This window comes from Furipterus horrens, unplaced genomic scaffold (assembly GCF_987537825.1).
Source record: "Furipterus horrens unplaced genomic scaffold, mFurHor1.1.pri manual_scaffold_3, whole genome shotgun sequence".
Lineage (NCBI taxonomy): Eukaryota > Metazoa > Chordata > Mammalia > Chiroptera > Furipteridae > Furipterus > Furipterus horrens.
In genome coordinates, this window is record NW_028327173.1 from 151,400,889 (window position 1) to 151,424,367 (window position 23,479).

At 39.2% G+C, this 23,479-nt stretch overlaps 2 protein-coding genes across 3 annotated transcripts in view; both read left to right on the forward strand.

Annotated features, from left to right (window-relative positions):
- The first annotated feature begins 215 nt into the window (after nt 1–215).
- On the forward strand, nt 216–11,943 carry BLOC1S6 (biogenesis of lysosomal organelles complex 1 subunit 6). Of its 2 annotated transcripts, none has more exons than XM_090270562.1 (5): nt 216–402; nt 4,588–4,729; nt 9,372–9,459; nt 11,112–11,198; nt 11,642–11,943. In XM_090270562.1, the coding sequence occupies exons 1-5, from the start codon at nt 321–323 to the stop codon at nt 11,759–11,761; spliced, it is 519 nt and encodes a 172-aa protein (XP_090126688.1). In that variant the 5' UTR covers nt 216–320; the 3' UTR covers nt 11,762–11,943. The 2 variants fall into 2 exon arrangements, with proteins under 2 accessions (XP_090126688.1, XP_090126689.1); XM_090270563.1 differs by lacking the exon at nt 216–402 and adding an exon at nt 502–559.
- The window catches only part of SQOR (sulfide quinone oxidoreductase), a 63,095-nt gene continuing 51,390 nt past the window's right edge, over nt 11,775–23,479 (forward strand). The window contains exon 1 of the mRNA XM_090270559.1: nt 11,775–11,840. The gene's annotated coding sequence lies outside the window, so the exon portion shown is untranslated. The remainder of the gene's footprint in view (nt 11,841–23,479) is intronic.

The following is a 23,479-nucleotide window of genomic DNA, read 5'->3' on the forward strand; positions in this document are numbered from 1 at the left end:
GCCCTCTTTCTCCCGTCCCCCCCTTGGTCCCAGGGCTGCGAACCCTGCACGGCTGACTCAGCCGACACCGCACCCTGCACCAACCACGAAGTCACCGCGGCGTCCCCGGAGGACCCGGGTGGAGACAGTGGGAGCAAAAAAGGCCAGGGGCAGTCGCAGACGCTCGCGGTCACGTGCCCGGGGCCCGCAGTCTTCCGCTTCCGTTACTTCCGGGTGCCACCGCGGCATCTGTCCGGCTGGGCGCTGGGTTTCTTTGGTCCCCGCGTACTGTATCTGATCGTTTGCAGAACTGCCCCTTCCCTGTTCCCAGCGGGCGGGACATGAGTATCCCTGGGCCGCTGCCCTCGAACGGGGTCTTGGCACGGCCACCCGATGGACTGTGGGCTGGGGAGCCGACGCCGGGTACGTGCTATCGGCCGGGCGGGCACCCGGGGCGGAGTGGGTGGGTCTTCGGGGCCGCCCCGCAGGAGTAAGCTGCGGCTGCCCGGAGGTCTGTGGCCCCGGCGCGGAAGTCGGGAACCGGCCGCCCTCCGGCTCAGCGGAATGGGTGGGAAACGAGGTTTGGCGGGGGCAAGCGGCGTTTTTTGGGTGCGGTTGGAGGCAGTTGATGGTGAAGTCATTCTGCGTTTGCATGACTCCAGCGCTTGTCGGCTGTTTGTTACACGCTGGTGGTTGAGGATGAATTTGTCAGAAGGATGATGTCTTTGTAATTTAGAGACTTGATGTTCCCATGGAATGCTGTCTTGCTTGTTGACGTTACTGCATCTGTATTCCTCCAGGAGTCATTCTTTATCCCAGTTCCAAGAGAAATTTATGCCCTGATGTCCTAAGGCATCCATTGAATGTGAAGGGTTGACTTGCTATGCATCCGGGATGGTGCCATTTCTGTACCATCCTTGGGGGAATTGAGAAAGTACTCACTCAAAGCAGTTTCGTGTTCTGTGGTTCAGATGGGGAACCCTAGATGAGAAAGGCTGCAGGGCTTTGGATGTGCCTTTGCTTATACCTTCCTTTCTAGAAATATAGGCGTTACCTCCAAATAGTACTCAGTCCTTTCTTGGCCATGCTTTTTCCTCAGTGATCTCCCTCTCTTCCCACCTTCCTAAGTTGCTTCTATAAATATATGGCTTCCTTGTATGTATGTGCAGCTTGGGTGCCTCAGCTTGCTCCTCTGTTTGCTGGACGCTTTGACATGGTTCTTTTGCACCAACTTCACCTACAGAATGTACGTAAATAAAAGCGGATGTCTGATCCTATTGATGATGCCAAGTCACTCTCACTTGAAACTCTGATATTACTCTGGACTCTTTCCTCTCACTTGCCTCTTACCTCTTTTTAATCTAGGGGATTCTACTAGACAATTTCCAACTCCTTTTTGTATTTTCACCCTTACAACAACAGGTGTAATGCTAGTCCGCCTCCACTCTCCTACCCTTACACCCCATCTATCCCACTACTGTCACATCAGTGCTCCAAGATAAAGCTCCAATCATGGCATTTCCTTGCTTGGAAGCCTTCAGTGGCTCCTAACTACTTACTAAATAAAGAGCCAAACCCATTAGCTTGGTGCTCAAGGGTCCTTGTAGGCTGGCCACATGGTTCTTACAGCTCACTACAGCATATGTCTTATGCTCCAACTGCCTTTTCTGTTCAGAGGAATTCCATATTCCCATCTTCCCTCATGCTGCTTCCTTTTCCCATACTGTGTCCTATCCACTCTGTCTTCACACTTTCTTACTCGTTTGGAAATAGTAGCTATCATGTTGGCGGGAATGTAAATTTTTGCCATCTTTTAGGAAGGCAGTTTGGCAGTCTGTTAAAAAGATTCGTAAACCTTTAGTTCTACAAAAACAGTGATGTAAATATGCAAAGACAAGCAAGAAAGCTCACTACAACATTGTTTGAAATAGGAAAAAGTGAAAATAACCGAAGTACTCATCCTTAGGTGTCTTAGTCTGTTCAGGCTGCTATAACAAGGTACCATAGCTGGGTGGCTTAAACAACAGACATTCCTTCTTTGCAGATTTGGAAGCTGGAAAGTCCAAGATCTAGGTGCTGGCAGATTAGGTTCCTGGTGAGGACCCTCTTCTGATCTTGCAGACAGTTGCCATTCTCACTGTCTTCACATGCTGGAGGGAGAGAGCTCTGGTTTCTCTTCCTTTCTTTTATAAACAATAATCTCATAGGGGTCCCACACTCATGATCTCCTTTAAACCTCATTACTTCCCAAAGACCCCACCTCCAAATACCATTGTATTGGAGGTGTGGGCTTCCACATGAATTATGGCAGGAACACAAACATTCAGTCCAAACCTGGTTAAACAAAGTATGTCAGGATTCTGTTCACTTAAAATGAATGTAGTAGATCCACATATGTTAATTTGGAAAGATATATAAGATATATATTTAAGAGTTGTAGAAAAATGCAAGTAATATTTCATTTGTGATAAAAATAGGGTTTAAGCATGGGTATGCAAAGACAGAAGACTGTGTAAGAAACCCCCGAGTAACTCTCTAAGGGCATGAGAAAGAGTATTTTTCTTTTCAGCTTATGCTCCCGCCTTTGTGTTCTAAGATTAACATTTAAAAAAAGAAAAAGAAATGAAAATTTCATCCACTCCTTAGGCTTCAGCACAAATGTCTACACCCCCGTTAGGAGTTGGTCCCACGCTTCTCTGGTCCAAGTGATCTTGCTCTTCTCTGAATTCCCCTCTAAGTTTCTGTTCCTCTAATGGCACTTCTCACATTCTGTGATTCTCCTGTATTGAACCATTCCATGGAAGGAGACTTGCCTAATTTATGGTTGTACTCAGAAACTAGTACATAATATATACAGACAAGCAGCAAGTGTTTTTTTGTATTAATAGGATAAGGACCCTTTAAAAAAAATCTCCTACAATAAAGTACCTTGGACTTAGTAACATTTAGTATGTATGTAAAAACACGAAAACTTAAGACACTTCCACTAATTAGAAGATTGCGGCAGGGTAGGGAGGGGATTCATGAGTTATAAAGTCTATATGGGTGAGGCAAAAGTAGGTTTACAATTGTATGGAAAATAATACAGTAATTAATAAATCATACAAGAATAAACCGTGTTTTGTGTACTCACAAATGTAAACCTACTTTTGCCCCACCCTGTATATTGTAAGAGAGGTGTATTAGTTATTATTTCTTAAAGTTTAAATGTCCTTATTTGGATATTTTTGTATAATACTTATGTTTTCTATATTATGCTTCCTATATGAAGAGAGTTGCTGTTTGCACTATAATTGTAATCAAGCCTTAAGCAATGGCATAAATTCTCAGATATACTTATTCACTTCCCATCTGATGGTACATCAGTGGCAATATCCATAAATGCTCCACACTTCCCATTGTATTTTTATTTCATTTGTAGAGTGCTACATTTTTTAGTTAGCTCTTACCTGTTTGAATATTGCCTTGCAACTATGAGAATTCCAAAGTTTGTTCATAATGTTTTTCAGGATCAGAATAAAAACCATACTATTTTATTTCCATCTCTAAAAGCTTATTTTGAATATGACAGCATGTTGTTTTCCTTAATCTTGTCAAAATTTAAATATGTGGTAAAAACTATACATGGAAATGGATTATAAGCAATGTGTTATGATAAATATATTCTATATAATGTTCTACTTTGATGTTACTGAATATTACCAGATTATGATTTAAAGAGAGATGTTTCAGAATTTAATATTAGTTTAAAATGTTTTTAGAGTACAATTTTAATAATGTGACCGTCTCATTTTTTCTCATTCTAAATCAGTGGTCCTAAAAATTTACAGACCAACCACTGAACCCTGTTAAGAAATTGTTTTATACTTTTCTTGGTAATAGTAGTGATTGATGAGTACTCATTTTAGATACTTTTGAATGCCTGGCACAATGCTTACAGTGCTTTTACTCAAAGAAAAAATATGAGGCACATTTCCTTGCATCACATTTAGGTTTACACTCAAGACATAATATGTTATTTTCTACAGTGAATTAAGATATTGATCTCAAGAAAGGAGAAATTCTTAGAAACCTTCTCTTAACAAATGACAAAACAGCCCCCCCTTTACATGTAAATAATATATCAAGTTACCTGCAGAATAAACGTTGACCCATATCTTTATTCCCATAGAAATGAAAAAATATTTTTAGGTATTGTGTTTTTAAAAAGTACATATAATTTCTGCATGTTTTTGAAAAGAAGAATTTGTTTTCATTCAGTGACTGTTTCCCACTCTTAGGCCTTAGATTTCTTTAACAATCCTCTTAAAAACTATAAATCCTCTGTCATGAAAAATACAAAAATACATAAACATACAGAATTTTGCATATGTTAATATTATTTTAATTAGACTTTGTTGTATTAGTAGCTTTAAAACTTGTTTTGAGTGCTCATAATCTGTTTTTTAGAGGACATTCAGAAGGTAAAAGTTAAAGAAAAGGATTCCTGTACTACCTTGTGTATGTGTGCTGAACCTCATTGCCAGCCTTCTTCCCTGCCTCCCTACTACTCTCTGTTCCCTGTGTCAATTTAAAAATTTTTTAAATTTGATTTTTTCTTGGGGACAGGTTTAAGTGACAGTTCTCCAGATGAAGGGTTAATAGAGGACTTGACTGTAGAAGACAAAGCTGTGGAGCAACTGGCAGAAGGATTGCTTTCTCACTATCTGCCTGATCTGCAGAGATCAAAACAAGCCCTCCAGGAACTCACGTGAGCTAACAAAAACCAGAGATGCACTCATTTCCCCTCTGGCATAGTCAATCATTTACTGTATAAGTATATACTTTGTTAAATTATATTATTTTGTAACATTTCCAGAGATGCACTCATTCCCCTCTGGCAGAGTTATTATTTACTATATAAGCACATACTGTATTAAGTCATATTATTTTGTTACATTTCATGCAATGGAGTATTTCTGTGTTTTTAGTGATAGCAAATGGAGGTGCAGGAATTTATATTACCCTAAATATAAAAAGTAAAATGAATACTTGTAGAGTATTTGGGGTCTAAGAGGTATGCCTAATCTTATCTAGACTTTCATTAATTTTGGTGTTTTACCATTATTTTATGAAAATCTTGCCTATTGGGAATGCTGCATGATGGGTATACACCTATTTCTGAGTAGAGTTGCAAAATGTGTCCATAAAAGTTACATTTGTATTCATTCGTTGGTTCACGAGTTGCCAGAAATCCTTAAGTATAGTTTATTGAGATGGCCCATTTCATCCTTTACTAGCTAAATAAAGGATTGGAGGGCACATTAAGAGAGGAACAGGATTAGGAAGAATGGAACCCATAGAGGGGGGTCAGTATGCAAAGATATACATTTTACTTGATCAACTCCCACCTGGAAACCACAGACTGAGTTTCTTCTTCCTCTAGAGTCAGGCAGGACCTGTCTGGATTGCCCAGGCTGGACTGTTTCTTTCTGTGATGGTCATCTTTCCACTGGCTCTGAGCTGCTGCTTCTCTAAGACCTACCCTCTGAAAACTTACCTCTAAAGACTTTATTAGGGCAAAAGGAGAGAAATAATCAACTATGTTCATTTTATAAATATTAGTAAGTAATATTATAATCCTTGGATTTGAAGGTGATAAATGAGTATAGAAGTAGTACTGTGTTCTACTACATGTAGTACATTTCTGTAGTTAGGGAGTTGGCAACATTCCGGTTTTCTGCTAGTTCCAAGTGAGATTTTTTTATCTCTAGTATGTGTTATGCCTTGTATTTTAGCAACAGTCAATCCTTGTGGCAAAAAAGTAATAAAGATTTTGTTGTGGAATTTGGATGAAGTGTGATAGACTGACAAAAGGTAAGAAACTCTGCAAGCAAAACATTTGGATAACACCTTCCAAACAGGAAGCTGGGAGTCAAGGTTTAACTACAGAGTTTAACTGATGAGGACATTGGCTAAACTTTAGTGGAAATCTCCACTTCCTAGGCATCCATATGATGATGATGATGTTGGAAAAATCAGCTGTTTATTACTATATTTACTACATGCTTGCCACGTTATATACCATATCTTAATTAAACCTGACACCTTCTTTATGAAGTATCATATTATCTCTGTTTATAATCAAAGAAACTGAGGTTCAGAGAGGTTAAATAACTTGAAAAAGATCACACAGGTAGTGCAAATTGAATATGATGAATACATCATACATCTTGAGAGTTAAAGCAAGATAAGCAGATTTCAAAGAAGGGAAAAAGAGAAATGTTTTCTAGTAGCTATCTCTTTCAAATTTCACTAATAATAAAGATTCAGGGGAAACAGTAGTTCCCTGAGTCCTAGTCCTGGTTCTGTCATTAAACATTTTAGTCTTCATTAAGCTACTTTACCATTGTAGAAACAGGCCTACAGATATAAAGGAGAAGGTAGTGGTAGACAGAAACTAAATTTTCTTTGTAGCTAACAATGGGTGAGGGAGACCAAGAACAAAATTTAGCTTTATATATAAGGAAGGTTACAAATAGCCTTTTTTATATGTGTCATTTTAAGAACATTGGAAAGAAAGAAAGAGGTTCTGGGACCCAGGTTCTTAAAAGTAGCCGGAAGAGGTGCAGCTGTGAATAATGTCAGTGGAGCTCCCTTTGAGATAAAATAGGCCTAAACCTTCCAAGGAAGGAGCTTTTTTTTCTCAGAGATCTTTCTTTAGATACTGCATCTGGGCTTCACAATCACACCCAGCATATTTACCGCAGATTATACAAAACTTCAAGGGAAAGGAAATTCAGTCTTTTTGCCCCACTATATTGTAGCTAAATATTCTCTGGAACTTTCTTCCAGAGTGTCTAAATTTCGGGATCACAAAAGTTGCAATTATAGTTTTGTTATAAAGCCTCAGGTACCTAGCAAAACTGGGAAAACAAGTATTGTTTGGGAGGGGGACCTCACCCCCAGGGTGACCTTTCTTGCCCTAGCATATGGCTGGTCATGTGGCTTAGATCCTTCCCTGACCTTAGAGGAGGAGCAAAGGGGTGGGAGAATAGCCTCATGTGATTCGTGTACAAGCCCTTGCAAGTCCACTCCCTTGAACATTCAGTCCTCAGGACAGTGAGGTTCTGACTCACATCAGGAACAAAGCCTTGGGTCTGTTGACCACTGAGACATAGTTTTGGTCAAGCTAGAGATAATATCTAGGCCTCTATTGTGTTTCAGCTCCAGGCCCACAAAAGCAGCAAAACCAGATGAAGCCATAGTATGGCTGACATCAGGACCAGCTACAATGACTAATGACCCCCTACACTAGCCCCGACCAATCAGTAGAGACCATGACCCTGAAAGAACACACCTAGAAAGCTGATGGATATGCTATTGAGATTCTTCCCTAGAATTCCCGCCTTTAGGAAACAGATAAAAACACATAATACGAAGGAGCTGGTTTGCTCACACTCTCTCTCTAGCACACCCATGCCTTTCTCTACCCACTTCTTCCCTCAGGTGTCCCCCAACCCCGTGTGCACATGTATGTCCCTCTCTCCCTCCACATCCCCTCACATGCCTCCATCTTTCCTTCTCCCATTCCACCCCCTTGGCCCACTACCTTTGCTTTCTTCTTCCTAAGCTCTGACGACTCCTTTTGCCTCTGTAATTTGTTTCCTGAGTATATGCAGCCCAGCTGGCTTCTTTTTCCTATGGCTCACTTCTTCTGCCTCTGACTTTATATAAAGAAACTTTCACTTGTATTTGAGTTATTTTTTTAAATAAGTTAGTGGTTGACACTTTTTAAAAAAGGATTTTATTTATTTATTATTAGGGATAGTGGAAGGGAGAGAGAAAGAGAAGGAGAGAAGCATCAGTGTGTGAGAGCTACATCGGTAGGTTGCTTCTCACACTCCCCCAACTGGGGACCTGGCGGCAACCCAGGAACCTAACCAGCGACCTTTTGGTTCACAGGCCGGCGCTCAATCCACTGAGCCACACCAGCCAGGGCTGTATTTGAGTTCTTGGCTCTGTATTATTTCTTAATGCAAGCTCAAGGACCAACAACTAACATCTGGTGCCATTTGCTGTTAGATGTAGGCCTACTTAGATTAAATTTCTCTTTGTGTGAGTTTTGGTAGTTTGTGTCTTTCAAGGAGGTAGCCATTTTTTCTAAGTTATTAAATTATGGACACAAGAGTTGTTGAAAGTATTCCTTTATTATCCTTTTAATGTCCATGGGATCAGTAGTGATGACTCCTCTTCCGTAAAGAATGTTAATAATTTATATCTTCTCTCCTTTTTTTTTTCTTTGTTAATTTGGCTAGAAGTTTATCAATTTTATTGATCTTTTGAAGAACTAACTTTTGGTTTTGTTGATTTTTCGGTATTATTTTCTCATTGTAACGGCCTCTATTTGCTTTCCTGCTTATCTTGGATCATTGACTTGCTAGTTTTCCCTCTCATTTATTCTGTATTTCACCTTCTGTGGTCTCTAGTCAGAGACCTGTGGTGTCTGCCAAACTTAGTGCTGGACGGTGGAAATGCTTTAACTGCCCTTCAGTCTCCTTACTGTTACCTCTTTTTCTCATCATTGTTCTCTGTTTAGCATAGTTTTGCAAGCAAATCATGTTATATATATTTTTGTCAATGGTTTAAAATATTTAATTAGGTGACCCCTCAATGTAACTTATTCTTGTGATCCCAGCATTGATTTTGATTTAGAGAAGTATATTAGGGAAGTTGGCTTCTCTTTCTCAATAGAAGGTTTTGAATCAGAATTTTTATGAGGAACCTTTGAAATTACGTTATCTGACTTGACTTTATAAATGAAAAAATTTAGGCCCAGAGAAATAAACTGAATCTCTAAGATCATACAACTGATTATTTCTAAGGGAATCTTGTAATTCCTAGTCTTTTTTTCTTTTCCATCTTGCTTCCTACTCATCCCTTTAGACTTATTTGTCCATTGATACTGCATTTTTCCCAACTCTAGTCTAAGAAGTCACTGCTGCTGATTTCCTTTGTGGTATTCTTCCAATTTTAATGTATATAAAACACCGAGTTTCTTGGGCAAGATAGTATAAAAAGCTTTGGAGGGGATAATACAGGAAGGTGCTAAAAATAATAACTGATAAAATAATTTTAAATGATTTGGTGATTTTAATTACTAGACTCTGAAATTGAGGCAAGAATAAAAGACACATTTAGTTATCAGAATGTGGCTTTGAAATATTATTTTGAAAAAGATTATGCTAATCCAAATAAGCCTTGAAGAATTAATAAATTAATAAATTTCTAGCTTAGTTTCTGCCTTTAACATTAACTAAGATGAATGTGATTCCTTTTAATGAACCAGCACTTACAGTATATAATGTTTATTTTGGTGTTGTGTGTGTGTGTGCATTTTTTTTTTTTTCCAGACAGAACCAAGTTGTATTATTAGACACATTGGAACAAGAGATTTCAAAATTTAATGAATGTCATTCTATGTTGGATATTAATGCTTTGGTAAGTATGATTTAGTTTACATAGTTTAAAGATACCTTGTTTTAGAAATAGGTAGGTTTATCCTCCCAACTTTGTACATATATATGTTTGGGATCTTGTCTTCTAATTTTTAAGGTTAGAATTTGTCTTTTAATAGGAAGCTTTACTTTACTGGAACTTCCATTATTTTGAATTGTTATTTTTCAAATATTGAACTTGTGATAGGAAGTAGAACTTAACTTGTGAAAGTCTGGAATAGATCTTCATTTTTATAAAAGAGACTAAAAGTAAGAAACTTTTGGGATACTATGTTTTTCCTTAAGGAAAGTGCATCTCTCTCTCTCTCTCTCTCTCTCTCTTTCTTTTTTTTTTATCAATTCATGTTTTTTTAAAATTCATATTTTATTTAATTGTATGCTATTTTCATAATGTCATAACAATGCTGAAACAGATCCTTTGAAGGTCCTTTATGGACCCTTTATATCTTTTATATAAATGACAATATTTGAAATTCATCAGAAGCTCTATAGCTTTTTGAGGAGGGAACTGATAATCTTTATTTTAAGAAACAAGAATTAAAAAAAATACGGAACTTAGGACTACCTTTCTCTTCATCATGAACATTACAAATAGCTCAGTTCGCATGATTTTATGGACTTCTAAGCATTGTACAAATGGTGGCTTATTAAAGTTTTCCTTTTATAACAACCAGGAAGTTCATGGTCTCTAGCATTAGACAGAGGCCTGCAGTAATAAATAGTAAGACTTTTGCTCTTGTGAAGGAGGCAGACAACGCTGCACTGACTTAAGACTATTTGTTGAATGAATTAATGATAAATGAACCAAGCAAATGTAATACTGTTGCTTCTGTCTGAGGGGGCAGAAACTAAGTCTTCCTTGTTTGTCTTCTCTCAGCCCCAGAGCATTCTGATTATCATCTAGGAACTGAAAACTGGAAGGCTCAGAGAGACAGGAGGAGGGTCTGTACGCTCTAGAGCTCACCAGACTGTGACTTTATGTATAGCTGCCTGAAGGTTGCTAGTCTCTGTACTGACACTGCTCTCATTTTTGGGTACCTGGTCTTCTCTTTCTGTTACCTTGACCGAGAATGTGGTGCTTTTTTTTTTTTCTTTTCTGCCATCTCTGGCTGAGATGGAAAGTCTAAATCTATAACTTCTTGGGAAGAAGTTCTGCTTGGTCTCACTTCAGAAGCTCAAAGCCCTCTCAAAGCTCTCTAGGCACAGCTTGGCTTTTCTTGATGGGCAGATACTTAAACTGTCCAATATATCCTGGCTTGGTCTTTCCCTTGTAAAGGCAGCAGAGAGTATTTTACTTTTCTCAAATGAAACTGAGAGCATTATTCAGTAGCCTTACTGAAATTTTAGGATTATATTGCATGTTTTTAAAGCAAAGTGTTACCTGTATACAATACAAATATCTCTTTTATGTTTAGTAACTTTTTATTATTCTGAACTGAATCAAGTGTTTTCAAAATCCTACTGATGGTTTAAATAAAATTTAAATATTGGAATTAAATTGCAGAGATAATTAAGGCTTTAAAAATTTTGACCAATTTAGGAAGAATGAACTGTAATTTTGGCATTGATTTATTTATCCATTTTGATATTTGAGTTTATTTTAACTTGGCTTTTCATTTATTTTTCCATGTTAAGTTCACTGAAGCTAAACAGTATCATGCCAAGTTGGTGAATATAAGAAAAGAAATGCTGATGCTTCATGAAAAGACATCAAAGTTAAAAGTGAGTTGGAAAGTTCTTTTACATTCTTTATAAAAGTAGAGGTTTAATTGTCTGTTCTTCTTCAGTACTCATTTTCTGACCTCTTATATATCTATATACAATAACATACTTAATTCATGGTACATTGTTTTCTTTTATTTATTTTTTATTGTTTTCTTTTACAACATCCTTTAGAATTCCACTCTGGGCTTTTTTACTAATAGCTGGGTGAGGAGGCTCAGATTCTCTGAATATGTCACTGCAATTCTCATTTAACAAGAGTAACACATTTTTTTGTTGTTGTTTCAAGGAGATGTTAAATTACCCAGAATGAAGTTTAAAAGTTAAATATGAAATTTATAAATATGTATTGATCACCTCAAATCAAAGCACTGTTACTTTTAAATTAGGCCCTAGCCTATAAATCTTGATTGTTCTCTTGGTTTTTGAATTTTTTGACATAGAAAAGAGCACTTAAACTGCAGCAGAAGAGGCAAAAAGAAGAGTTGGAAAGGGAGCAGCAACGAGAGAAGGAATTTGAAAGAGAAAAGCAGTTAACGGCCAAACCAGCGAAAAGGACATGAGAAGCTGAATGTGTTTGTGTTCTTCCTTCCCTGGCCCCTGTTCTTTGGATTTAAGATGACTGTGTAGACTGAAGTTAAGGTAGTGCCTTATACTATTGTGTCCTGTTTTGAAATCCTTTCCCTGGGAGTGCTGTCTCTGTATGTCCATTTTAGCCATTTAAGAAGCTGCTTTTTTTTTTTTTCTAAGTAGAAGACATAACGTCTTTTGGTTTGGATATTTATGGATAATTTTTCAACTTTTGTTTTGCTTAATTTAAAAATTCATTATTTTGGTCTTGGATCACTTTTAAACTGGAAAATGATTTCATTGTTTTTTAATAGTCTAGACTTTAAATGGTTAAAAATTAGTATGAATATTTTAGTTTCTTAATAACTGGATTTAAAAGTTGCAGTTTCTTATTTTATGAAATGACTTGCCTTTTTGGCAGTACAATACTGGTTTTGGCAATTTCCTTTTCATTGCTTGGGTAAGAAAAAATGCCAACGTTTAATCATAAATGCTGCTGGAAAAGAGGTGGTATAAGCTTTGTGAAGAATATGATATAAAAGTATGTACATAGTAAATAATAGTGTCTTAGACATAGGAGGATAGGTGAGCAAGAAGCCAGATAGATTCCACTAGCGATACTCTATCTGCTTCCTAGCATTGTTGCTATTTAGTTCTTATGTAGCCTCTGGGTTCACAGTAGACCACTGTTCCTAAAGTTTGGCAGGGGTGGGTGGTAAAGCTGTCACACACTCAAATATGCTTAAATATTTATAATACTCGGTAAGAGTCAAAACACACTGAGTTACAACTGTCAAGCTGATAAGATAGTGAGTTCAGCTTTCCAAATGGAAGATCTAACTTCTCGTTCTGTTCTCTGATTTGCTGTGTACCTTACATGTGGTTACTTTTTTTGTGCTTTTAACAAATTCTTAAAGTAGAATGATAGATACCAACTACCAATTTCATAGATAATGACAAGAATTGTGGAAAATTGGTAAATAGCTTCTTCACAGAAGAGGCATCAGGATACTGTTAGTGTTTTCTAGATATTCCCCTCCCCCCCAATATTATAAGTAGAAACTTATGTGAGGGAAATATGAAGTTTCATTGTTTAAAATTGAGAGTATATTATTTACTGTTTTAGTTTCTTTAATATCCAGCTGGTCTCCAGTCTGTTACACATAGACTGTACAGAATCTATAAAGATGTGCGATTAGAATGTGTATCTTTTATAATCCACATTACATTTTTGATAAGCTGGAATCAATACTTCTGATCACAGATCAGAATAATTAATAATGGAGAAGGCATTAGATTTGAGTGTCAAGAACTGGCCTGTTTAAAGGTTTAAATAGTTTGAAAGCCTTTTTCTTTAACAAATGACTTATGATCTCACAATTCACTTGACTTTGACTTTAGGTTAAGAATATAAATATATTTTATTTTAAAAGGCTACATGTTGCCTGAATTGCTGAGTGTACTCATTTACAATCCGAAAAAGGCTGGGCGCTGTTTCTCAGAGTGGTTTCTGGACCACCTGCAATGATTATTTAAGTGCTGGTTCCTGGATACCACTCTTAATCTGCTGAAGCAAATCTGTTTGTTTGTTTTGCTTTTTAAAAAAAGTTTCCTCAAGTGAATTCATGCACCTTAAAAGTTGAGAACCACTGGTCTAGTGGCCTGAGTCAGAGGTTCCCACATTAGACTGCATATCATTATCACCTGAGAACTTAAAAAAAAAAAGTCAGACATTCAGGAAGATTCTTACTTATTAGTTCTGAGGTGGGACTCATGCAAATTTTAAAGAGCTCCCCGCACTGGTCTAGACTATTTAGTGATTTATATTTATAAGGAGTGAAATAGTTTAAAAACCCACCCAGTAACTGTTGGGATTAATCTTATGAAATAAATTCTGAATTGCTGCTTTTGAAGTAAAGTCAGGTTTAAGATTGAAATGCATAGCAGACAGGAAATAAAGGATTCTGGTTAATTAATTGAACTTTTTGTGACCTGTATTAAAATAAATCATGTTTATTAAGTGAATGGCAATGCACCTATACTTTTAGAGTTATATTTAACTTTTGAAGATTTTTAAAAATGTCGACAATATATATTAGCATCTACTATTTTTTAAGTCAATTGTAAATTGGAAGTACTGTTACCTTGTGAGTAAAATTAAAACTTTAGCTGTATTTCAGTAGCATAGAAACATATCTTACTAAACCTGGACAAAACCCTTACAATTAATCTTATTGTATTTTTGCACAGAATAATGAATTGGTACTTGGGTTGAAAAAAATTGCCTTTGAATTTTGGGTTGAAAAATATTGTCTTTGTTTTGTAACTGTATCACATGTACTGAACTAAAATGATGAGAGTTGGTTTTGTATTTACTTTGTAGGACATATCATGTAGATGTGCAGATGTGTAATGTAACACGGATTGTGTCCTCACTGAGTTTTTGGGTGGATACAGTTTATAAATATGACAGTTAACACCCTCATGTACTTGTCTGATTTTTGAGCTTATAAAATGAATACTGCTCTTTACACATTTGTTTTAAAAGGCCTCTGAATCACCCAAAGTCATGGATCAAGCACTACTCTGAGTGTAGCACAGTCTACTTCCCTGGATGGACATTATTTCAACCATTTCACTCCTTTGCTTTCCTCTCCTTTCACCTTCCTCTTAATGTTCTCTGTACAGTGTGTCACATAATGACTAGTTCACTCCTGAAATATTTTTCAGAAGTGATAGAAAGTGTTGTGAAAAGATTCTAGTTGAAATAACCCAACTTCATGAAGTTTTTATTTGAGAATAAAAATAATAGCTACTATCTTTAGTGATTTGGTAGTTAGAAAGTGCTTCATAAGGATCCCTGCATCTGTAGCCTATAAATAATGGAAAATTCCAACTAATAGACTGTTTTAATTCATGTTTGTTATTATTTTTTTAATTTGGGAGTCCTTTGACCCCCTGAGAGAGGGACTTCTGTTGATGACCTTTGGAGGAGACATGAACTCACAAATTTCTCATAGAATTTTGTATACATGTGTTCCCTGTGATTGGGTTTGTGTATATATGTGTGTATGTCTATACACATACACAGACACACATACACATATGATTTCCTTCAAAGCAATGACTCAATGATTATTCAACCTCCAGACCTCACTGTGCACATAGTGAAAAGTTACTTAGTTTCTAGGCTTTTCATTTGGATGAAGATAGTTTCTGTATTGTATATTTGTTTAGACATTATTTTTGTATTGATTTGACAGATAATTTAAGATTTGTTCTGTTGCTAGCTTATTCATTCTGTTTTAGCTCTTTTGCATGTATAAGACCGTTTGGGTGAGATGAGGCTTATTTTAAAAGCCATTAAGAGAATGAAGGAAGTAGTCAAGGGAGACAGTTATGACTAGTTTTAAAAACACTGAAAGCAAACATTCCAAAGAAATACAATGTGAAGGCAGGGCAGCCAGAGCGAAGATAGGTAAAATCTGGAGTGGAATGCAGGTGGTGACTGAGAAAGAGAAAAGAAAAGGCCAAGGAAGTTGAAGGGAAAGGTGATGTATCTTTTGTGTACCCTGAACAAGGGAGGTTTATAGGCATGCAAAGAATAAATGAATGAAATTCATCTATTTTTAGGATAAGGTCGCCCCCTACTGTCACTTCATTTTGGTTTTGATCATAAATACATTCCTAATATGCTTCAGAAGGCCTGCAATGCTCAAATCTGGATAGGCTTGACTATTAGGACTTCTGAAAAGACAGTCAAAAGTGTAGTGAACACTTCGTGCAGGGAATATTAAGCAACAAAAACATGTATACACACTTGAAGGTTCCTGGCTTCTGCTTTGATCATAACATTAAAATTTTTAATAGTATATATGGCCTTAGTAATATTGTGGTAAGGATTGTGGACTCCAAAGTCAGACTGATGTGTGTTTATATTCCTGTTTGATTTGGGGCTGTGCACTTGCTTAAACCCTGTGTACTTAAGTTTTCTAAACTATAAATTTGGGGTAAGTGTTTCTGGCTTCATAAGGTTTTGAGGTGTTATGATATCTATATATAAGAAGTGTTGAATGATATATCATAATATCTTGAAGTCACATCTACGTGGGGGTGTACTTGTTTTGCCCTTTGTGCCTGTGTATTTTTGCTCACATGGTTTCCACTGCTTAGGATCTTCATTCTGTGATGTCTACCTGACAGACACCTGTTCATTCTTTGCAACTCAGTTGTCACTTTATGATTTTTCTAAACCACTTCCCAAAGTTCTTTTCGCTTGTGTTCTCATAGTACTTAATACATTTGCCTTAGCATTTATAGTAATAGTTATGTGTTTACATGTCTCTCAAGATTAAGGGTATTTCTTAATCATCTTACTATTTCATAATGCAGCAGTGCCTGGCCTATTGTTGGTGCGTTAATCAGGGTTCTCCAGAGAAAAAGAACCAATAAGATATGTGTTTATGAGAGAGAGACAGAGAGACAGAGAGAGACAGAGGCAGAGAGAGAGAGACAGATATTGGGCATTGGCTCACATGATTGTGGGGGCTGAAAATTCCAAAATCATTAGGGCAGGCTGGCAGGCTGGAAGGCTGGGACCCAGAAAAGAGTTGAGTTCAAAGGCGGTCTGAAGGCAGAATTCCTTCTCCCTCAGGGGACGTCAGTCTTTTTCTATAAGGCTTTCAACTGATTGAGACCCACCCACATTATAGAGGGTAATTTTTACTGAAAGTCTACTGATTTAAATATTAGTCTCATCTAAAAAAAAAGGTTTAGACTGGTATTTGACCAAATATCTAGGTACCATGGTATAGCCAAGTTGCCATATAAAATGAATCATCACATTTGAAATCAAATTGACTCTAGTAGGAGAGAGAGATACAGATATTAAAAATAGTTATAATAAAAAAACTGGATTAAATAACTGCTAAATAAGGAATATTATAATAAAAAGATTAAATTCCTGCAATTCAAACATGGTTTGTGGATAATTCAAGCCACTGCTTCCATGCCTAATAACATATGCAGTTAGGCTAGAAAAATGATAGCCAGTCCCAAAATCCTGGGAATCAAATGGACTCAGAGATAATGAGCATACTGGATGGTAGAAAAATAGGTGTTACATTCACTGTTTAGGGGCTGTGCAGGCCTCTTAAAAACAGGAAGAGTTGGGCAGTTCTAGAGCCTGCTCAGCAGATGAGCTTGTAGCCTGATGAAGTGTAGATGGGACAATGCTTCCATCTTGTGGTATTCTGCTCCCCCAGGTCTGCAGATTCTGGGTTGTCTTCATTAGTTTAATGCAGCTTGGCCTGAGCGTTTTCAAGTAGTATACAGGTTTTTTTTTTTTTTCTTTCTTTTTTAGGTAAGTGAGGATTTTCTGTGTGGTCTGAACTTTTGTTTAAACGATGAGATGTTTGAAAGTGATTTGTGTGGAACATTTGATAAGGTTTAAAACTATATTTTCCTAACTTCTTCAGTCTTTTAGTTTGATGTCGGGCTTAAGGTTTTTTATTTTTATTTATTTCTTCTCCAATTGTGTAATCTATTATCATCAACCATTTTTTAAGAAAAATATTCCAGGCCAAAGATTATGCTGGGAGCAAAGGCCCTAGGAATTGTGTGTTTTTATTCACTTGACCCTCCACATTAGGTCTTAGCTGATAGGATATGGGTTGGGCCGTGGCCCAAGGGAAGCCAACCCATGGTCTAATTGTTGAGAAATTAGCCTGGCAGGAGAAACTGTGCCTACACTATTGGGAATTCCATTGGCTTGGTCAATTACTGTCTTGGGAATATGTATTAGAATGCTCACTGGGAGAGAATCAGCCCTTTAGTAATTAAAGAAGTGAGAAGACACAGAGAAGCAGACAGAGAACATCTGAGTGTTTAGTGGGCAGGAGTTGGGATCTATGAACTTCTATTTCTGAAAGGGGAAAAGGTCTTCAGGCCCCTCAAAAGGCTGGATCCTGAATGGTTTTCCTGTATAGCTCTGTGCCACTTGGGTGGTGGTCTTTTCTTTCTTTTAAAAAAAAATATGTTTTATTGATTATGCTGTTACAGTTGTCCCAATTTCCCTTCACTCTGCTCCCCTCCACCCGGTGACCCCCTTCCTCCAGTTGTTTCCCCCTTTTAGTCCATGTCCATTGGTTGTGCATATAGTTCTTCTCAGCCTCTTCCTGTCTACTCCACTCCCTCCTACTATGCTTCTTAATTCCTGTACCATCTCCCTCCCTTTCCCCCTTCCCCTTCCCTGCTGACCTCCCCCCAATATGCTCCCCATACCTATAGTTCTTTTCCCCTCTCGTTGCCTGTTTAGTTTGCCTTTGTTTCAATTCCCTAGCTTCTGTTGTTGGTTCTTGTGATGCAGTTTTCATTTTAGTGTTCAAAGTTTTGATCCGCCCTTGATAAATCCGCTGATAGTCTAATTGGGACCCCTTTGTACATGATTTTTTTCTTCTCTCTTGCTGCTTTTAAGATTCTCTCTTTATCTTTAACTTTTGACGATTTGATTATAATATGTCTTGGAGTGGTTCTCCCTGGGTCCAGTTTTTCTGGAACTCTCTGTGCTTCCTGGACCTGTAAGTCTATTTCCTTCCCCAAGTTTGGGAAGTTCTGCTTTATTATATTTTCACTTAACTTTTCAATTTCTAGTTCTTCTTCTTCGCCCTCTGGCAATCCTATAATTCGTATGTTCGATCTCTTATAGCTGTCCCAGAGGTTTCTGATCCTCTTCTCACTTTCCTTGCTTTCTGTTTCCTCTTTCTACACTGGTTGACTGTTTGTTCCTTCCCTATGTTTCAGTTTGTTGATTTGAACTCTGGATTTTATTTCCTCACCAATTGTCTCATATGTGTTTTTTTTCTTTTCAGTATGAGTGGTTTTCAATCCTTTCTCATCTTTTTCCAAATCTTTTGTTAATTCTGTAAGCCACCTTATAACAATAGCTCTGAACTGAGCCTCTGACAGGTTTCTAATTTGTTCATCTGTCAGATTCCTCATCTGTTGCCTGGATAGCTGCGTCACCAGGATTTCTATAGTTGTCTGCCTCATTTTGACAGATTTGCGTTTTGCTTTGCCTCTTGGGCAGGCTATAGGGGGTGGAGCCCATGTACTCGTCACAACCCAGTGACAGGCGGAGATCTGCAACCTTTTTCGCGGCGCTGTGGCGCTTTGTGTGGGGGCGGGGGTCCAAGATGGATTCCTGCCGTTATTCTCCGCTGGGAGACCAGGATCCGTCCTCCCACGCTCTGGGCCTCACCGTCTGAGGCAATGCGGGGGCTGCTTTTCCCAGCGTTGGGGTCGGGAGCTGCTGGGGCTGGACTGCAGCCGGGGTTGTTCTCCCTGCCGCTGTCCCTGGTGCTACCACAGACAGCACCGCCCACTTTCACTCTTCTTACCTGTCTGACGAGCACCGCTGGTTTATAACTTAATACGTTGGGCTTCCGTGTAGTTTTATTTTCTGGAATTTCTAGTTATCTTTTGTTTTTAGGTAGTTGTATTCCTTTCTAGTTGCAGAGGAAGACCGAGCATGTCAGTCTAAGCCTCCATCTTGGCCGGAAGTCCAGGTGGTGGTCTTTTCTTAGGTTCCTATGGGATTTAATTACTGGACTAAAATTTCTGTTTTCCATAAATATCTCACAATACCATCTTTTCATCCCCTACTTTCCCCATTTATGAGATATTATGAGATAACCTTGACTGATCTCTATCTCTATTTATTGCAACTATAAGAATCTAACATTATTATTGTCTTTTAGGCTCCTCTAGCATGTTCTGTTTTTCAAAGTATTTTACTATGCATTACCTATTTTAATAGTAAGGATGCGACGTAGGAATTTCTGTGTTTCCATGCCCACTAATCCAGAAATTCAAGGAAGGAAATAACAATGACCAGCACCCAGATGCAGTCTTGCTGTCAGCCACACAGCGGCTGTCAGTGTTTGCTGGGTTTTTCCCCTTTGTTTTGTCCAATTGCTTAGAGTATTCTCATCTCTGGCTGGATTTCTAATCCCACAACTACTTCTGTCTCATTCCCAAGCCTAAAATTCAGAGCCCCAGCTCTGTCAAGCATCTGTTTCATGCCAGGTGCTTTACACAGGTTATCTCATAATGGCAGCCTTGGGAGGTCTTCACCATAACACCATATTCTCATCACCGTTTTACAGAAGGGGACATTTACAGATGAGGACACAATGAGTCTGAGTAACTGCTCAGATCACACAATTTAAGGAGTAGAGCTAGGATTTCATTCTGGAAAAAACCCGAAGTTAATGCCTTGTTAGAGAGTTTTCTTAGGCTGGAGACCCTAGGAACAGAGATAGAAATAGAACTCAGGAGATTTACTTAAAATATTTTGATAAAACTATACCAATGATAGGGAATTATATGAATACACCACTTCACCTGCTAATTCTCTTAATCCAGTTTGATAATATTGGCAGAACGGAAGTGGAGGCATGAGTGTCCCCTTTAGAGAGAGCCTCGTGGGAAGAATGCTCAGAACTCTCTGATTTCCCTGCAAAGCTGTTTTAATTCTAGACTGACTGTGAGCTCCACATGTCTCTGGTAGAAACAAGCAACAGTAAGGCTGGAACTGAGTGAGATGTGGCGAAGGAGCCTTCCCTTGAGATAATGCTGATATTGGAGCAGACGGAAGAGAAGTCGAGCTGCTGGGAGAAATGAGCAGCTCCAGAATGGCCAGGACATTCCCATTAGGGCTCTTTTGAGATGTTTCACCACCACCACCATCATCACCTTGAGAAAGCTGTCTTTGACGGTACCTTCCTGGATCTACGTTTCTGGGTCTTCAGCTTGTGGCTCAGCTCCGTCTCTTACAGCTTTATGGCTTTGGGGGGAAATGCACATTGGATTGGAAGCCAGGTTTTCTCACTGGAGGGCTCTGAGCAGTTCAGTGTCCCTCCGGCGTAATCATGCAGAGGACAGGAGATCCACAAAGCGCATCCAGCACGAGCACTCAGAGACACCTTTTATCCCGTGGCTCTCTCAGAATGCTGGCTCATACATGGGCTGTTGTGTTCACTTATAATGGCACCAGTCCATCTGATCGGAACAGTGCCCACATCCAGGCGGATGCACTCATCTCAGATGAGATGTTTCTGACTGTTAACTACCTCGCAATCTGAGCCTCAGATGAATTTACCCTCTCAGCATGGGGGAGCAGGGAGGAGATGGCTTCTGAAGGAGGGCAGATGCTCCTTTCCTGCCTGGATGGGAAGTGTAATGGCAAGGAAAGAGGAGGTGAGGCACACGTGAGTCACCTTGCCCCTCTGCAGTTACCCTGAAGCCCTCTTGTTCTGACTCGCCCTCCTCTAGCCAAGAGCAGTGTCATCCTGAGTGGCAGCTTGTGCCACTTTACAGGTCAGACCTGTTATTAAAGATGCAAACTGGGAGTTAAAGCAGGCTGTGTCACACCACCCTAATCTTTGTCCTGGGCTCCTATGGTGGCCATGAGAGTACATCTCACACACTTCTACTTACTGCTGTAACTGACCGAGGGCTCAGCTGTGGTGCTCCCAGGTCTATCTGCATTGCACTGCGGCATGCTTTCTACAGCATGCTCCTAGCCCATGGCCCACTCCCAGGAGACATGGCACTTCTCTGACGGGTGGGCGCAAGGACTCCCCACTGGCTTTGCTGAAGCTCTGCTCTGCCATTTAGGCTTCCCCCCAACCTTCCTTTCCTTTACGTTAATGACACAGTACAGGACAGAATAAGGAGGCTGAGGGAAGTGGGCATGCTGGGAAAGCTCCATTATGTAAGCCCAAAAGACCCACCACAGGATATGTCCCATGAGAGGGCACACAGGACACACCATTTGCCAAGCCATCCAAGTGTGCTGGTGAGAGGGGCACTGGCATCACTAAGGCCAGGGATAATGGAAGGAGAAGTGTTCACAAACTCAGCTTGTTAGCATCTGTGGGGATGTTAGAGGGTAAGAGGTGGCTCTTAACTGCCAGAAGCCAGAGGCCGTAATTACCTTCCCTAAAGGCAAGGGTGGAGGATAGTCAATGGGCTTCACTAGAAAGAAGTTGTGGAGATGCCAGTGGTGCCAATTTTGCACTGAGGGTCAAAGCAGGCAGACAGTTGCTGACCGTACTCCTTAGCATCTATAACAGGGGTCAGCAAACTTTTTAGGTAAAGGGCTAGATAGAAAATTTTATTTATTTATTTGTTTCTTTATTTAAAATGCTTGAGTTGATTTCATCATACCACCATGAAAAACACAGAAGACATTATACCTATAGAGGAAGACTTTGAACTAATCAGAAGGTCCTCTTGGACTTGTTCACTTCCTGTCTGCTGATCACTCAGAGAACTCTGGGGTGCACTGACAGGGTGGGAGACTTCCTCATGAACCCCCTCATCATGCAACCTTTCTACTTTGTTCTGGACATCTTTGGTACTCAGAGGCAAGGTGGTTTTGTGCTCTCACATGTCACAAAATCAGCTATTCTCCCTGTCTCAGATTGTCCAGGTAATTCTAAAGTCTGGGGTTTTCTGCTTTCTTACCCCTTTGATCAATTCCAAAAGGAAAAGTCCAGGGAAAAGCCAAAGAAGAGGCAACTGACTAGATAGAAAAAATTTAAAGGCCTAGGTAGTAAATGAAACGGCCTGTTTCTGACTCTTCATTGGGTTTATTTCCTGTTCTCCATAGTGCATGCATCCTATTGATATCTTTAGCATACTAGTCCGCTCTTGCTCATCCAGTCCAATCAGCTCTAAATCAACCGTGTAATGGATCAGTGTGATATTTCCTTGGATATCTAAGAAGTCCAGCTCTCTCAGACTCTTGTAATAGGAGGTGGGAGAGTTAACAACCCTGAGGCAAACTGTCAATGAGAATTCTTTTTCCTGACCACAGAGCTTCTGCCAGCATTTCTATCTGGATTCACAGGTTTGGCGTCCCATAGAGCAGAGCATCCAAGTGGAGGAGGTGTGGGAGTGGGTCATGGCCTTGGGATCCTTGGTTGTGTCATGTACTGCACCACCTACAGCAAGAGCTGGTGAGTGGGAGGGGCTCCTTTATAGCTGATGCTTGGTGGTCAGTGTTGGTTCCTTCAAGGTACTTCTTCCCACACTTGCCTTAGTCCTAACAGCGAGCCCCATCATTCCCAGTCTCTGTTCGTTTGGTACTCACTTTGTGCTGTGGTTACTGATTACTCCCTTTAATAAAGTGATGTATAATGTGACAATCTGTGTCTCTTCAAGAACAGTATAAACCCACCAAGATCAGGTACTGTTGTCCATCTTGTCCCTAGGGCTTAGCACTATGTTTTTCACACAATACAAGTGTTGGGTTCAACAGAATGGTTCCTACGTAGAAAATAGGCACCAAAAATGAGCCAAGACAGGTTGTCTCAAAAGACTGTTAAAAATCCAGTGAATTTATAACTTATATTTGATAAGCACCTGGAGGGTTAGTATTCAATAAAAGACTTAGGAGTTGGGGAGAGCGTGGGGATTGAGGGTCTTCCTGAGCCCTGGAGCAGGTAGCAGTTCTTCTCCTAGTTCATCTGTCTCTTTTCTATGCATGTTTTGAGAACACAGGAAAAGTCCATCCAGAAAGGAGCTTGGGGAGCTCTGAAGTTGCAGAACTGGGGTTCTGGGAATTGAGCATTTCCCTGGAGAGCTTGGTGGTGCTTTTGAGTCCAAAGGAAAACCTGCAGCATTTATTTGCCCTGAAGGATAGA

What these genes read in the sequence shown, in the direction of transcription:
- BLOC1S6 (XM_090270562.1), top strand. Translation starts at nt 321, where the DNA reads ATGAGTATCCCTGGGCCGCTGCCCTCGAACGGGGTCTTGGCACGGCCA. An exon ending in CAAGCCCTCCAGGAACTCAC is followed by an intron (nt 4,730 to 9,371) that starts GTGAGCTAACAA and finishes TTTTTTTTCCAG; the next exon opens with ACAGAACCAAGTTGTATTAT. An exon ending in AAAAGACATCAAAGTTAAAA is followed by an intron (nt 11,199 to 11,641) that starts GTGAGTTGGAAA and finishes TTTTTGACATAG; the next exon opens with AAAAGAGCACTTAAACTGCA.